At 56.8% G+C, this 16,379-nt stretch overlaps 1 protein-coding gene across 1 annotated transcript; it reads right to left on the bottom strand.

Moving 5' to 3' along the window:
• Positions 1-414: 414 nt before the first annotated feature.
• On the bottom strand, positions 415-15,714 carry IL11RA (interleukin 11 receptor subunit alpha). The gene is given in 14 exon segments (XM_056514379.1): positions 415-2,744; positions 2,856-2,935; positions 3,551-3,650; positions 3,832-3,927; positions 4,333-4,474; positions 4,586-4,749; positions 4,886-5,049; positions 5,455-5,487; positions 6,302-6,416; positions 6,585-6,650; positions 6,653-6,750; positions 6,847-6,907; positions 7,235-7,334; positions 15,639-15,714. Coding segments are annotated over 13 exon segments (1,236 nt in total). The 5' UTR covers positions 15,639-15,714; the 3' UTR covers positions 415-2,727.
• Between the last annotated feature and the right edge of the window lie 665 nt (positions 15,715-16,379).

Consider the following 16,379-nt stretch of genomic DNA (forward strand, 5'->3'; position numbering starts at 1 on the left):
CTTGGGCTGGTCCCTGTTCCATGCCAGGAAGCTGGACCCATCCCTGCCTCATGTGGATGCAGTCCATGGGCTGCTTTGGCCCGGCACATTCTCAGCATCTCCAGGCCTGGCTTGTGCCAGCTCCCCTGGCGATCTTGGCACAGCATCCCCCCTGGGGAGGGTGGGATACAGCAGCAAAGGCAAGTTTGGATGTGCCTCTGCCTACTTGGGGCAGGGTGGGTCCAGGCAGGGCTCCAGGCTGCAGCAGGAAGCCTCTGCTCACTCAGTGCGAGCCACCAGAGAGCCCAAGCCTGGAGGAAGTGCCCTGGCCCCACACTGGGACAGGGAGGTGCCGGCACTGGGACTGGTCTCATGGTCCCTTCCTGTTTTTCTTCTTCACAGCTTGAAGAAAAAGTTGATTTTGGCATCTGGATCCCTCTCCTTTATTCCAGATTGCTGCTTACCCCAGCCCTCCCCTTGCATCTTCAGTCTGCTGGAAAGCCCACGTCCAGCACCAGTGCATCTTCCCCTTTGGCAACAGGGAGAGCAGTACCCAGCACCAGGCATCTTTATTCCTCAAAGCACAGAATTTGCTGCTTCCTTTGGGTCCCCAAGGTCTCTGTCACATTTACAGGCTGCTGGTACAGGGAGCTGAGCCATGGGGGCATCCCAGCAGGAAGCCACAGTGCAGGCAGGCAGGATTTTGTGGTGGCATGCAGATCCTGTGCCTGTTCTTGGCATCTCCAGCTGCCAAATGGATGGCAGGTCGTGACTCCTCACATCAGAGAGGAAAGGTGTCACCCTCCAGCACCATGGGCAGCAGGATGCAGTGATGAGCACCAGATGTGCCTCTCCTGCCCTCAAGCTGCCCTGGTCACCAGAACTGGTGTCCCTACTGCCTGGCCAGGCAAACCCCAGCTAAGGAAGGGGACACAGGGCTTGGCACATGGGGACAACAGATCTATGGTGTCCCCAGCCAGCAGCAACAAACTTTTATTTGGAGCATGCCTGGACCTTCTGGAGTTTAAAAGCAGGCAGAATACAGGGGCCACAGCTGCTGTCTCCCATTTTCTGTCTGTTGTGCTGCTACATCTTGAGCAGGCTCTAAACCAGCAGCAGATGCTGGGATATTACTGAGAATTGCTGGGAAGATAGTGGGAAAATTTTTGCAAACACTGGAGCCACAGCTATGGGATGCACATCACCTGTGTTCCACAGCATCTCTGGACAACCACTGCCCTGATCCCTTCCATAGTGGCAGAGGAGTGGGATCTGGTGGTGGTAAGAGGAGGTTTCCAATGATAAAGGCTGCCCATGCCATGCTGGGGACGGAGAAGAGACAAGGGTGACCAGGCCAAGACAAGGGTGACTGTGTGACACATCAGAATGTGCCTTGGTTGGGTTGGATGCTGGGGACCAGAGCCCAGCAGATGATGGCAGTGTGATAAAGCTGGAGCTGTCGACCTGGGGATACACTTGGGAGTGGTGATGTGGCTGCTGGGCCTGGAAGTCCAGGCAAGATCTGGCTCTTTACACCTCCCCAGACTGGTGATCTGCCTTACCTGCCCTGTGGAGAGCTCTGCTCTGGACCAGGGATAGTGTCATTCCAGCAGCACACTGCAGACAGAGGGTTGAACCCCATCTCTCTCATGTGCTTGTGAGGGACAGTGAGGGGCTGCAACCCCACAAAGCCAAGCACAAATCCCACAACCAGGGCACCCAGAGAGAGCAGCAGGGAGCCTGTGGGCACACAACACACCAAAAAAGGTACAGCCTGCCCCAGTTCCCTCCAACCCAGTCCACACAAGGACCCTTTATGGGTGCCCCAGTCCAGGCTCCCTCTGCATCGTAGGGTCACGGGCACCCCAGGACCCAGGTGGGTCCCCACCCTGGCTCTGCTCCCCGTGCTCCATGTATTGTCACTGTCTGAATTTCCACCCAGCTCCATCTGGATCTCGTTGGGCTGCTGGCACTGAGCACTGGGGTCGGGAGGTGCCAACAGATGGAAGCCATTAGAGGGGCTGGGTTGGGGTGCAGCAAGGGGGCCACATGCAGAGCGAGGGGGGCTGTGCAGAGGGTCCTGTCTCAGCTTTCAGGCTGCCTCAGCCCCTCCAGGCAGCTGAACAGTCTGGGAGGCAGCCCTGCTGCCTGTGCACCTCCTGCAAGGACGATTCCCAAGCTGGCACTCACCCTTCCCTTGGCCCAGCATCACCTGCACAGGGGTTTTGCCTGGACAGTGCCAATGGCAGCATTGGCATATCCCCTTTATTGGCATCGCTGCTCCGTCCAGCCACAGCACGGGGGGTTGGGGCAGGGGAAGGGGCAGGGGGTGTTCTGTTCCGCCTGCTGGCGGCTGGTGGGGGGTGGCAGGCACCCCTTGGTCTGGCACTGATGCCCAGCACCCCCGGGAGCCTACACCCATGGTCCCCCTCAACACTAGGCAGTGAAGTGGGGCTGGCTCAGTGTCTTATCCCCATTTGTTTAGCAGCGCTCGCAGATGGAGCTGGCCTGTCACCCTGAGCCTGAAGTGACTCCAGCTGGCTCCTGGTGGGCTCAGGCAGTCCAACGCTCCTGAGAGCAGAGCCTCTCTCCTTAGGATCCATCCTGCAACCCCAGGGTGCTGGGGGCTCCGGCAATGTCCACAGCTGTGGGGTGACCCGGGAGGCGTGGGGTCCTTGGGGGCCAGCAGTGGCTCAAGTCCCACGCGTGGGCAAGCGGGTGCAGGGAGCAGGGATCGGCCAGGGCTCACTACAGGATCTGAGCTTCTGCCGAGAGAGAGGACAGGGGTCAAGGGGGACTGGAGACACTGACCTGCCCATGCCCCGCATTCCCTGCTCCACAATGCCCCCCATTCCCCACCCTGCACCCCGACTCACTTGGTAGTGCCTTCAAGTGGGAGGCAGCAACCAAAAAGTTGGGCTTGGTCTTGTCCTTGCTGTGTTTTCTCACCCGGAGCCTGGGGATGAGAGCAATGGTGGCTGAAGACCCCAAGCTGCCTCCCTGAGCATCAGGATTGCCCACACTCCCAGTGATCCTGCTGTGTTTCCATCCAGCTCTGCCCAGCTTAGCTTAACCTCTCCAGTGGGTCAGCTCCAGGGCAACAGCAGGAACTGGTCACCAGATAGAACAGATTTGGGATGGGAACAGGGACTGAGAGCAGAGCCAGAGCATGCCAGGGAGATCCCATGGGGGCAGGATGAGGGGGGACCTGGGACAGGATTCCCAGGGAGCAAAGGCACATGCAGGGATGTCTCTGCTGACTGTGGAGAGTGAAACTCCCCAGCAGGAGCCTTTGGGAAGATACTAGAAGGAGCAGCATCTTGAGGGGATTCAGAAAAAGGTCCCTTGGATCTGGGGTTGTTAGAAAGAGCCCAGGCAGGCTGTGCAGTAAGGGGTGTGCTGGGAAGAGGCACTGGTGTGGCACAGAGGCAAGGGCAACATAAACCACCCTACAGGGCATCAAGTGTGTTTTGGCAGGGATCCCAGAATAGGGCTGGGGGATTACAGGGCACTCCATGTTGAGGGTTCAGAATGGCATCATACAGCCCCTCCTCTCCAAAACCCAGCCTACCAGATGAGGATGGTGATGACAAGAACAGCAGCCAGGATGAAGAAGGCAAAGATCCCAAGGGACACCAAGACAGCCATCTTCTCCAAGGGGTCACTGCGATCTGGGACACACAGATTGTCACAGCTGAGGGATGCCACAGTCCCCAGCACCTGAGAGACCCTATGGCAAAGGTCCCTTCTGGACACTCCAGCAGCCCAGCCACACACAGGCTTGGGGCAAGAGACCCATTGCTCTCAGCCATACACATGATACTCCTGCCCACCACCCCTGGCTCTACTCACTGATGGGCTCAGGGTTGGGAGCCTGGGAGGGCTCCTCAGCCAGGCTCTCCAGTCTGGTATCTGTAGTGGTTTCTTCACTTGCTGTGGAGACCAAGTCTGGAAGGACAGAAGGGATGGAAACAGTCACCAAAAGCATATGAGCACCCCAAGGACCCACAGAGAGAAGTGTGGAAGGGTATCTTTGTGCCCCAGAGGTCCCACGAGCCCGAGGGTGGCACTGTGGTGCTAATGGTGCTTTGGAAGCCCTGATCTGCCCCAAGCCTGTGGGGGGCAATCCCCAAAAGGCATCAGCACAGCTGCAGACTGACATGGGCTGGGAGATGTTTTGTCCTCCTGCAGGTCTGCCTCCCAATCTTAAGTGGCTCTGGAGTTGAGACTCACTCTGGTTGAAACTGGGGCGAATGAGTCCCATGGGGAAGGGACTGAAGAGGGGCAGTTCAGGGGGACTTGGGAGGGATGGCATAATGTGGTAGGCTGCTGTGGGCTCTGTCCCCCTCTCACCTCTGACTGGTGTTGCTCGGGCCTCAGCACTCCACTCGCTCCAATTCCCCGCATCCAGGAAATCCTTGGCACTGACTTGGACCACGTGCTCCAGCCCAGCAAAGGCGTCCGTGATAACCTCAGACAGATTCACCGTCTCTACCTGTGCCAGGCAGAGGGGAGCTGTGGGGCAGGCAGGGGCAGGCCCACTACCCTCCCTGGCCCCATGCACACCCCGCTCCTGGGCTGGCCCTGCCTCTCCTTGCACACTCACCACGGACCAGGAACGGTGGATGACGGGTCGGTACTGGAGCCGAAACCTCAGCTGGAAGTGGGGCTCCTTCGGCCAGGAGGAAGGATACTTCCAGCTCACGTGGAGTCGCCGTGGGGCCAGCGGGATGGGCTCCACCACCAAGCCCTCTGGAGGGTCTGGCTTAACTGTGGGAAAGGACAGGAAGCTCCTGTCACCCCACACTGCCGTGCATAGGGTGTAGGGATCCCCACTGCCACGCCCAGGCAGCTGCCCGGGGATGGACAAACGGTGGGACGGACAGACAGACGGATGGGGACTCACTGATGGCCTGCATGGTGACATCAAGAAGGCGGTAGCTGAAGCCCAGGGGGTTCACCTCGGTGATGTTGAGGCGGTAGGAGCTCCAGAACTCTGACCTGTGCACGGTGCAGGTGCCGGGCCGGGATGGATCCTGCAGGCACAGCCCCACGTGCCCGTTCTTGTTCCTGCAGACAGCGAGGCAGGGTGGGGACACGTCCTACCTGCTCACCATGCACAGTTCCCAAATGCTGCCAAGGAGCTGCCATGGGAGACCCCTATGCCAAGACCCTGGGGGAGGAGGAAGCCCCTCTGGCTCAGCTGCACTCTCCCTTCCAGAGTCTGGCATATCCCTTTGTGCATGACAGAAGGGACCCTCATCCCAGCTCCACACACTGCCTGGGAAAAATCTCTCCCTGAGGCAAACCCTTCTCCCTAAGACAAACCCTTCCCCCAGACTCCCAGGGCAGCTGGGAAGCAGCTGGCTCCCTGATGGAGCTCTTGCTTTGGGGTCCCTGCTGAGGACAGCAGCAGAGCCATTGGGATGGGGGCCAGTGCTTAGGGAGCCGGAGCAGGGTGGGAATCAATCCTACCTCCGCTTTTCTTCGCCTGTCAGGGATTTCTTCCTGCCATGGAGACAGATGGAAATGCAGATGATTAGGATGAGGGGACAGCACAAAGTGAACCCCACCATGACCCAGAGGAGGGACAGTAGCCCACACTGCAAAGCAGCCCCACACTCCCACGCTGATACATGTGACATCATGAGGGACAGAGCTAAAACCGTGTCCAGCTCTTCTAGTGAACAGCCTGGCAACATGAGCTGGGGACCCCAGGGAAAATAAATGGGACACCTTCTCTGCCTGGTATTTCATCACACAGAAGCAAAGACATAGATAAAAAACTGATAAAAGCAGTCCTCCAGAGCCCTCCTGCTAAAGCCCCCCAAAACCCATGCTTCCACTCCCCTTCCCTGTGTAGCCCCTGATGTTCCCCTCAGCCCCCTTCCCACCAAGCCCTCAGCTCCTGCAGCTTTCAGCAGGGCTGTGCTTTATGAGCTCCATTGGACTTCAAAGCCGCCCGCTAATTTGGCTTGCAGGGATAATTAGAAGCAGCAACGCTGTCAGGGCTCCTTTCATCCCAAAGCATGCCAGAGCGTGGAGGCTTGCAGATGACCTGCTTCTCTTTGATTGCCCCTCTGGTGCTGGCAGAGCTGTCAGCAGGGAGGGAGCTTGCTTGTGCCAGCGGCCCAGTGCTGCTGAGACCCCCACTGAAAGTAAGCAAATGCTTAGAGCTCTGCTCACCCCAAAACAGGACCTGCTCTGGGGTGCAGCATGATCCTTGGGGAAGGGGGTGAACCCAGGGCATGTGTGGGATGGCCAGATGGATTTGGCTGTGACACACAACAAGCCAAATCCATGCCCTGTGGGCATACTTCACCTGTATGTGGTGATGTATCTAGTAGGGAGGAAGGTCTCTACACTGGAGGTCCAGGAGCAAGAGAAATTCTCATAGTCAGATGCTCTGCAGGACACAAAGGGAACTCCAGGCAGGTCTGGGGTCCGGGGGAAACAGCAGTCAGCCATGAGTCCCCCATCCCACAGCCCATCCAGCACACAGGGATGCCTGTGCCAACGCCAAGCCCCCTTTTTGCAAGCCCCTGGCAGGGGTGCGGGCACCACGCTCCCCCTACAAGAGCCCAGCTCACAGACATGCAACTCACGTCCCAGACGCAGGGACACAGTGTGCAGGAGGCCTCCATCCTCGCCATGGCAGCTGTACGTGCCCATGAGGCCAGGCTGGCCCTTGGCAGCACCAGGGATCCCTGCTGGATGGCTGAGCCCTCTGGCAGCGCCGTGGCGCCTGCGCGTCTCCACTGCACTGGTGAGCTGAGGAGGAGAGACCAGGCAGCCTGTCAGAGGGCAGGGATACCCTATAAACCATCCCATTGGATAGACCCCTTGATGTGCACGGGAAACACTTACCTGGCACGGACACCGGGGCATGGCAGGGTCACGTCTGTCCCCAGCTGTCCATACTGCACGCCTGGAGGGACACACATCCCCAGATGGGTGTTAGACCCCACGCCACCCACGCCAGGGGAGTCCCTGGGGCCGTACCCACAGTGGGTGGGCACTGGCTACGGGGTCTTGCTTCAAGCAGATAGCACCAGAGGGGATTAGTGAGGACTCGTCCCAGTTGGGGCTGGGCAATGAGCAGAAACACAGGTGGGCCATCACTGTAGATGTAGGGCTCTGTTTTGTGTAGCCCTGGTAGGTCTGTTCCTGTCTGGGGGAAATGGGGTGTCCTCAGGGTCCTCGTGCCTGGGGCATGGTGGGGGTGCTGTATGGGGGTGCTTGGTGGGGGTCTCACCTTCCTCTCCCCAGTCTTCAGGGATAGCAAAGGAGGCTGATGCCAGGGCTGCTGCGAGGAACACCATCACCCTGCCCAGGCCTGGGATGGAACTGTGCATCTGGAGAAGGCAGAGAAGGGCAGGAGAGAGTGTTATTTCCTGCAGTGGGGCAGCTGGTACAGTCCACAGCCCAGCATTCCTGCAGGGCCATGGATCCTGCATCTCCCTCTCATCTCACCCCATCCTGATGGGAACAGAAGAGGCACTGAATCCCAAGACTCCAGCTGGCACATCTGGCAATGTCTGTGCCAGAGTCGCAGCTGGTTCCTGGCTGCTGAGCAGCCCCCATGCCTGGGGAAGGGATGCAGGGAGCAAACACTGACCAGCAGCTTGGGGCTGTGTGGGTTGGAGGGATTAAGGGTTCTTTGCCATTGCAATCCTGCGCTGGGAGCCTTGGCTGGCTCCCAACCCCAGGGTGGTCCAGAGACCTGAGCATGTGCAGCTGGGGTGGGAAGGGACCAAAGAGAAATTCTGGCCTGTATTTATGTGGCAGGTGACAGCAATCAGATCTGAACAGGCTCACACAGCCAGGGAGAGCAGGTGACTGCTCAGGTTTTACCAAGTCTCACATGGCTGCCCATGCCTGCACCCACTTTGAGGCTGGTCCAGGTAAGTCTCTATGTGTGGGAGAACGGCACTGAAACCCCTTCCTCCCACTCAGTGATCACCAGTGAGAGGGGCAGGGGATGCAGAGTCATGATGTGCACCCAGCTCTTCGTGGGCCAACCCCTGCCACAGACTGGAGCCTCCCTGCCAGCCATCACTCTATCCATCCCAACCTACACACACCACTGTGGGCACACCAGCCAGTGTCACCCTGGCCAACACAGCCAGTGCTGCCCTGTCCTGCCCTACCACCATCACCCTGTCCATCACAGCCAGTAGTGTTCTATGATATCCACCCCAGCCAGAACCCTTTCTGTGCTAGCCAGCATGACCCTAAAGCATCTGGACCCACCTGCAGAGTCCTGCATCAGGGGGACGTATCAGCCAGTGTCACCCTGTCCATCCCAGCCTCATCACCCTGTCTGTGCCAGCAAGCATCCCCCCAGAGCATCCGTATGGCCAGCATCACACTATCCCTACCAGGAGTGCCATACGGTCTCTGTCACTCAGAAATTAATAATTTCTCCCTGGAAGACCCCCTGCCCACCCCTCACAACTGGACAGGCCTTTTTACTTACACCCACACTGCTGGGCTCTGCTCACAGCTGCAGGCAGGGGCTGAGGGCACCTAAGGCAGTGAGCTCCCTGCCAGGCCCAAGAGCAGACACAAATCTGTAGGCATAAATCTGCGTCCCCCTGGGTTCAGCATCTGAGAGACTGGAGGGAGGGATGCTCTAGCCCAGCAAAGGCACCCCAGAGCAGCAGCCAGTTCCCCTGCTGTGGCCGAGTGCCCATGACCACAGACCAAACCGCCCCGCGGAGGAAACAAGAGCTACAAGGCAATCTACTGCAGGGGGGAAGGCATGTGGCACCCCACATCAACCCTGCTCTGAGCTTGCCAGGCAGCCTCAAACACAAGCCCCAAATGTAAATAATTTAATGAGACTGTCATAAGCTTTTCCTACCAAACCACCCTAGAAACGTTCCCAAGAAATATCAGTCAAAAAGTCTCTGCCAAAACTATGCTGGTAAGTAAATGGGAACATTTGGCCTGAAAGTAAAATATTTTGGCGATGGGAAAAAAAAAAAAAAAAAAAAAAAAAAAAAAAAAAAAAAAAAAAAAAAAAAGATGAAAATGAGTGTATTTTGTCTTAGAAGCAGCAACCAAAAATAACTCCAAAAACCACGTGGGCCAGAGCAAAGGAATAGTTCTGGGGGGAGGAGGAAGGGGGGTGGGTGTATGTGTGTGTGCGTGCCAGGAAGAAGGGAGAGTGTGTTAACATACAGAGAGAAAAACAGCTTTAAAATAAAGTAATTTCTTCTCCTGACCATCCTGGTTTTTCATTCAAACACTGCTGAGGGTATCCAGCCTGTTTCCATAATGACCTGAGTGGTTAAGTCTAGTTAGGAACCACTAATCTAGACCCCAACCCAAGTGATCCCTAACTCCAACCCTAACACTGCTCATCCTGACAGCCAGTCCACATCTTCCATCCTTCATCACCCTTTATGCCAGGGTCCTCCCAGAGTTCCCCATCCTCACCCCAGCACCCCACAAGCTCCCCTGCCCCAGAGGGGCACCCTGCCAGCACAGTGTGAGAAGGCAGCACCGAGCCCCTCCAGACACACACTGACTCAGTAAATGACCCACATGAGCACTGACAAAAACCATCCCTGGGGACAAAGCATCACTGCAGAGAGAAGCAGCAGGGCAAGCCCTTCCTTGCCTGCCCAAAGGCCACAAACAAAAGGGGAAAGAGCCACAGAGCTGGAGAAGACTCAGAGCCCTCATGTGCCCCAGGTGCAGAAGCAGGGCAGGGGGGGCCAGGTGCTACAGACAGCCTGCCCAGAAAGGATCCCCTTACTTCCTGCCACCAAACTCCTGGCCAAGGCAAAACCAGGCGTGCAAATGAACACAAGCATGTGAGTGGCCAGGCCTACCTTCCTTGGCAGCTCCACACCCCCATAGATGGGCACACAGGCGGAGAAAACATCACTGCTTGCACCAGCAGTGACACATTCTGGGGACACAGAGTCCCGGCACAGTGGTGCTGGAGCCGAGCCGGGACAGAGGGAACAATCAGAGCTTTTCTTCCTCCCTGCAGGCTGATCCTGGCCAGAGAGACGCCTGCCGCCGGCCGGGGCTGGGTGACATCCCGTTCCACAGCCAGGGCAGAGGGACCCAGCTCAGCCTGGGGGTGTGGTTTGGTCCCAGCAGGAAGGGCAGCAGGGCTGGATCCTGCTCCCTCAGCATGGGATGCTCGTCACTGACATGGCCAGGGTGACCAGGCAGCCTCTGGCACCCGTGGATGTGAGCCAGAAATGCAAAGTGTCACCCTCCATCCCTCCCTGATCCTGCTGTTCTGTGGGCACCATCTGAGCTCATGCAAGAGTTTTTGGGCAGTGGTGGTGAGAAATCCTGACATTAGCTTCTTTCTGCATTCAAACTGAACTACTGTAAAACTTCCCTCAAAATCATGGCCATGTGCACAAGCACCAATGTCCACGTTGGGTGTGACAGTTCCCTCAGCACAGCTGCTCTGTGCCATGCCCTGCCGTGGACTGGCAGAGCCCAGCACAGATTCCTGGGGGAAGCCAACTTTCCATTGTGCTTGGTGATTTGAAAGACACTGGGTTTTGTTGTCCTATGGGTTCTTTGTTTTTGTTGGTTTTTTGGTTTTTTTTGGTTTTTGTTTTTTTTTTTTTTTTTTTTTTTTGCTTCATTTGAAGTTGCTTTTCAAAGCGAAAGGGCTGCACACAGAGCTGGGGTGGTGGGGACAGGGACAGGAGCAGATGACACTGTGCCTCAAGGCTGCAGATGGCAGAGTGGAGATGTGGGATGCTTCCCACCAAGCACAGAAAGCTGGAGTGCCTCTTACCCTCTTCCTAGGGTGGTCGGGGGCAGCACTGCTGCAACAAAGACATGGTAAATAACCCAAGAGCCCTTGGCAGCTCTGCCTACCCTGTGCCAGGCCCTGATGGAGTCACCCACCTGCAAAAAGCAATGGGCAGAGCCCCAAAGTTGGCTCTAATGCCCAAGAGATGGCACCTCCCTGAGTATCCCCTGAGCTGTGGAGTGGGAGCATCTCTGACCTCGTGCTACAAACCCTCCTCTCTGCCAGTGACTGCTGCAGGAAAAATGTCCTATGCTGAAATGCCGCAGGAATTCCCCTCTCCTTGTTTCCCTGTGGGGAAATGTGCCTTGGGAGCAGTGCCTTGCTAATCCCTCTGCACCTGACAGGCCTGCAGAAGCACCATGCCTTGCTCTGAGGAGCCATGGCATGGTCTGAGTGCATCCCTGTGGCTGCTGATCTGCCCAGGGCCCTGGAATTCCCCATCCCTGCAGCACTGTTGACTTCCATAATCACTGTACCAACGTGTGCCTGTGAGGGGAGCATCAGCTCCACTGCTGGCTGGTCCCCTGCAACAGCCACCCCTGTCCCCTGAACGCTGCTGGGACCCTCCCTGGATGCCCAGAGAAAGCCCAGAAGTGGTACTGGAGAGAGGCACGTCCCCCACCACCACCAGGGCCACACACAGTCTCCAGGACTACAAGCAGCACCTGAGGCAACACCTTGCCCACCTTGGGCACTGCAGGGATGATGCTCTGAGCACTGTCCCCAGTCCCCCCCCACTCCCAGTGCCTTGGGGCCCCAAAAAAGGCTTTTTTTCTCTGCACCACTTTGTTGGGGTGCATGGGCCCCCACGCCTGCTGTGGGGGGTACCATGCCATGCTGGGCTGTGCCAACACACACGGCACAGCTGCAGCCAATGCAGTCCCAGGAATTACCCCAGTTAAACCCGTAAAACCAGTTGGAGTCTTTCCCTGTGAGGCCAGTGCAGTCCAATATGGCCTGTGCACACTCTGAACATAGGACTAAACCCAGTATGGTCCTGATGCAGGGATTAACTCAGGGCAAACCAAACACTGGGAGAAGCCCAGAAGGAAAATTAAATTCCACCCAGCCCAGGAGGAGAATTAAATCCAGTGAAGTCTAAATGTGTGGTTAAACTCAGCCTAGCCCAGGAGTGAGGCTAAACCCAGCTCATCCAAAATGCGAGGCTGGACCTAGCACAGGTCAAGCACGTGGTTATGCCATGCTAATGTGGGGTTAAACTCAGCACAGCTCAGGAGTGGGGTGAAACCACAGCTCAGTTCAAACACAGGGTTAACCTCAGCACAGCCCAGCCATGGCAGTTTGAATGTGGGGCTAAACCAAATGGAGTAGGGTTAACCCCAGCTCAGCCAAACACAGGGATAACCCCACCATGGTCCAGGGAACCAGTTATCTCCACAGCCAGATACAATGCACATCTCCATCCAAACTATACCAACCCCCTCCAATCCACTGGTGACACCCAGCTGACCACAGCCCCACTGGTGTCCAAAGCCAAGGCCAAACCCCTCCACAACCCAAGGGTCACCTCTCTCCTCTGTGGAGCCAGCAGCTGCCAGCAGTTCCTGTACTTGGCTTGGGGGCCCCTGCACACCTTGGCATGGCAGCAGCACTGTAGAGGTCAGGCTCTGCTCTTTCCCCAACCGGGAAACTCTCACCCCAACACCCTGATTTCCTCTCTCCCCTGCTCCATCCTGCGGGAAGAAGTCTCTGGCTCCTGGTTGTAGCTGGAGGCATCGGCAAGGGCCAAAACAGCGAGGGCTCTGTTAGCAGCCAGCAGCCCTGACACTGTGCCAGCTGGCAGCGTTTGCATTCCGAGGGGGGAGAGAAGGGGCGCCCCCCCTCTCCATCCCCATCCCCACACTCCTCTCTCCGAAGCCACGTGCCAGAGACATTCCTAAAAATAATCTCCCGGCTGTAAAGAACCAGCGCTGTAGTGCTGGTGGGTTTCTTTACAGCTTGGAGATTATTTTTAGGGTGGAGGCATGGAAGTTGGTGGGAGGAGGTGCTGCATCCCCACTGTCCTTGGCACATGGTTACAGGACAGGGATGGGCACAGCGCTGGATCTGGGGACACGGGTGGGACCTGCCAGCAGAGAGCTGGGCCACCCTGTGATTACAGCAGGGTGGGAAAGGCTTTTCCTGTCCCGGGAACATTTTGGGATTTGGGACATTTTTCTGCTCCTGGGCTCAGCCCAGACCGGCAGAGAATTAAGTGAACACGCAGCTCTCAGTACGGCAGAGCAGTCGGGTACCAGCCTACAGCCTGCCCTCCCAGGACCATCTGCATCTCCCATTACAAATCTCCCCCATAAGCTGGCCCTGGAGCTGATACAAGAGTGCATGCATCCATAAATGCAGGGGACAGACACACATGCACATACCTGTGAATGCCCCAGGCACACCCAGCTGCCTCTGATGCTCCTGATGAACTCCAGCCTAGGGCTGGGAACTCTGATCAGGAGCAGGGCCCCCCAGCATCCCCCACAGGCAATGCTCCCCCTTCCCTCCCCCTGCTCCAAAGCTGGCCAGAGCCCAAGAGCCATCAGGCTCAGCTCCATCCCTAAGGCATGAAGGCGCATGGGTCAGCCAAAACGCAGCAGGGCCAAAATAAACAGCTCACCTTACACAAATGCTCCCCCAGCTAGCAATTTGCTGTCACTTCTTTTGCAAAACAAAATCCCTTCTGGGCATGAGAGGGCTTTCAGGAGTCGTTAAGGACCACCTGGCCAGCCAAATAAAGCCGCCACCAAGGGGGGCCCAAATAAAGCCACCAGCAAAGGGTGTCCCCTTAACCTTTTGTACACCACCAGCAGTGTCCCCGTGGAAAAGGGGCAGGGTTTGCAAACTGCAGACCCCCAACAATGTGAGATGTGGGGTTAATGGTGCCAGCCTCCTTCACCTGGTGGGATAACCAACCATAACCTGTCTTCTCCAAGCTCAACCTTTCCTGCTTTCATAGAATGATTGAAAAATTAAGGTTTGAACAGACCTCCAAGATCATCAAATTTGCTACATGGAGGCGGCTCTGGGGAGGCAGCTGGTTTGGAGGCATATGGCAGGAACAGAGGCTGGGAAAACACCTCACTGGGGGCAGCATCCGTGCCCCCACACCACATTCTTGCCAAGCCAATCAGATGGCAGTCCCCAAGCCAAAAGGAGATGGAAACGTGGCAAAAAGAGGAAAGAATGGGAAAACATGGGGGCTGTAGTACAGGGCCAGGGGATGGGGGCTGAGCCCTGCCTAAGTTGAGAAGGTTGGAAAAACACTATTCGGCTCATTTTTTGCTAGGGGAAAAAAAACCCAGCCAAGTTCTGAAAGATTAAGTGTGATTGTATCCAAGAAGGGGAAAGCAGAACCATGCAGTGAGTGTGCTGACACATCTCTTTCCCCAGTGCTGGAGAGAAGCCCCAGCCCCACTTGGGGCCAGCTCTGTTTACAGGCTCCTATTGTCTCTCTTTTTTAATTTAGACTCCCCCCCCCCCACATCAATGTTATACTTCAGAGTAAACAAAAGCAAGCAGCCTCTCACTCCAAACATTTCAGCCATCCCAAACTTTCTCTGAAGGGGGGCTGCCCATGGAATTTTCCTCATCCAAAAGAATTTCGAAATGTTCCCATTGCAGCCTGCTCTGACTGGAGGCCAAGACAGCTCCAAAATTTTTCACTAAATGCTCGAGCTGCCCTGTGCACTGCCACAGCTCCAGCTGTGCCCCAAAGCTCCCTCCATGCACAGGGAGATCCTCTGGCCTGGCTAGAGGAGAACAGGCACATTCCAGCCTCTGTAATTCCCCACAGCTCCTCCCATTCACCTGAAGTGAGACAGCAGGCCTTGGTGAGGCTGGATCCTACTTTCTGTTTTAAGCTGCCACTTCAGTTCTTATTGCTCCAAGTCAGCAGTGCTGGTTCAAAGTACTTAGGTGCACTGGGTGGCAATGCACCCCAGTAAAACACAGTATTTCCCCTGGCAGGCAGCATCTCCCTAGCAGCAGGGAGAGGGGGCGGCGGGTGCCAGAGCTCCTCCTGGGAGTGGTCAGCAGCACCTTGAGCACCAGGAACGCTTTTTGCAGTGGTGATGCCTCTGTGGTGCTGCTGGGTCACTGCACGGGCAGGGACAAGGGAGGGATGGTGTGCTGTGTGCATCCCTAAGCATGGAGTGGGGCACAGCACTGTGCCCTGCAGATAGTGTGTGGAAGAGAGGGCAGAATGTACTCCAGGATGAGCCAAGTGGTGGGAGCCACCCAAGCGTGCTGCTGCTCCTTGGCGCACATCATGCTGTCAGGGTATGCACCCCAGTCCCAGAGAAGGTGAAGCAAGGTGAAGCAGAGACCCCAACAGCTTTCCTGGCTTTGGCTAAGTACAGATATGAGGTGAAACCCATGAGACCCTGGCATAAGGGTGCCAGCACTGCTCTGCCTGCTGGTAATGGGGGCATTGGAGGTTGATCATGCAACAAATGGAAGGGGAAGAATCCAGCTAAAAAGCCCCAAAAAAGCCAACAGTTGCAGAAGTATAAAAAGCTCAGTTCAGCATGGATTTGGATGTCAGTGCAAGCCACTGGAGTGGCCTGGCATGCTGATGCATCCCTTGTCTGCTGTCCAGAACAGCCCCTGAATGGGTTTCACTGGGTAGGTGTCCCTGTAGCCCAAAACACACCCTGACATGCTGGGGAACCCCCACATACTCCCTCCCTAGGCACACGCAGATTTTGGGAACTGCAACCCCTTGATGAACATGCTGTCACCCCAAGAAGGCAGAACACTGCTGGTACCTGCTGCATCTCCCACCCACAGCATCCCACCCTGGTGGGCGCAGAGCCCTGTGCCACCGCGGCAGCACTGGCTGGCAGGGGGGAGATACCTCAGCTCCACGCCGGGCTGGAATCTTGCTGTGGGACGGGGCTCTGCCGGTGCCCCCGCTGCCTCTGCACCATCTCCCTGCGCCGCCTCGCTGGGTTCTCCTCCTCCACGGAGGCTGCTCAGTGGTTTGGCGTGGGAGCGGTCCTACCCCCCCAACCCCAGCAGCCCCCTCCCCTATAAAGGGGCCAGGCAGTGGCTGTGTGGGGAGCAGAGCCCCCAACACAGCAGATGGGGTCTGTAAAGTGAGGCTCCCCCAGGTGTGTTTGCCTTGGCCGGGGCTCAAGCCTGTCCAATTAGAGCTATAGAAAACATATCTTACAAAAAAACGAGGGGGGAAAAATAATCCTCTCCCCGGCACTGGGGCCCAGGGTTTGGCTGGGGTTTCTCGGCAGGCCAAGCGCAGGCAATGCAGGCTCTGCTGGCAGCAGCCTGGGGAGGGCGGGATGTTTGTGGATATTAAAATGCAGTCGTAAAATAGAAGAAAAGGGCAGCCTTGTTTCAGAACGAGTCTCCGAGGCTTTCCCCTCTCCCGTCATGCTCGGCACCTGGCCGGCAGCACGAGCAGCTCCCCCTTCCCACAGCCCTCCCAGCCACCCCCAGCTCACCCAAGGCCTGAGGTGCTGTCAGCAAAACCCCATCCCTCATGGACTCAAACTCGTAGTCTCCAGGAGGGACCAGATTTGGGAGGGTCACTCTCTACAGCTACTCATATTGGGTGAACATTACAGCTGTGCTTCTGTAA

Source organism: Oenanthe melanoleuca, chromosome Z (assembly GCF_029582105.1).
Source record: "Oenanthe melanoleuca isolate GR-GAL-2019-014 chromosome Z, OMel1.0, whole genome shotgun sequence".
NCBI classification, from domain to species: domain Eukaryota; kingdom Metazoa; phylum Chordata; class Aves; order Passeriformes; family Muscicapidae; genus Oenanthe; species Oenanthe melanoleuca.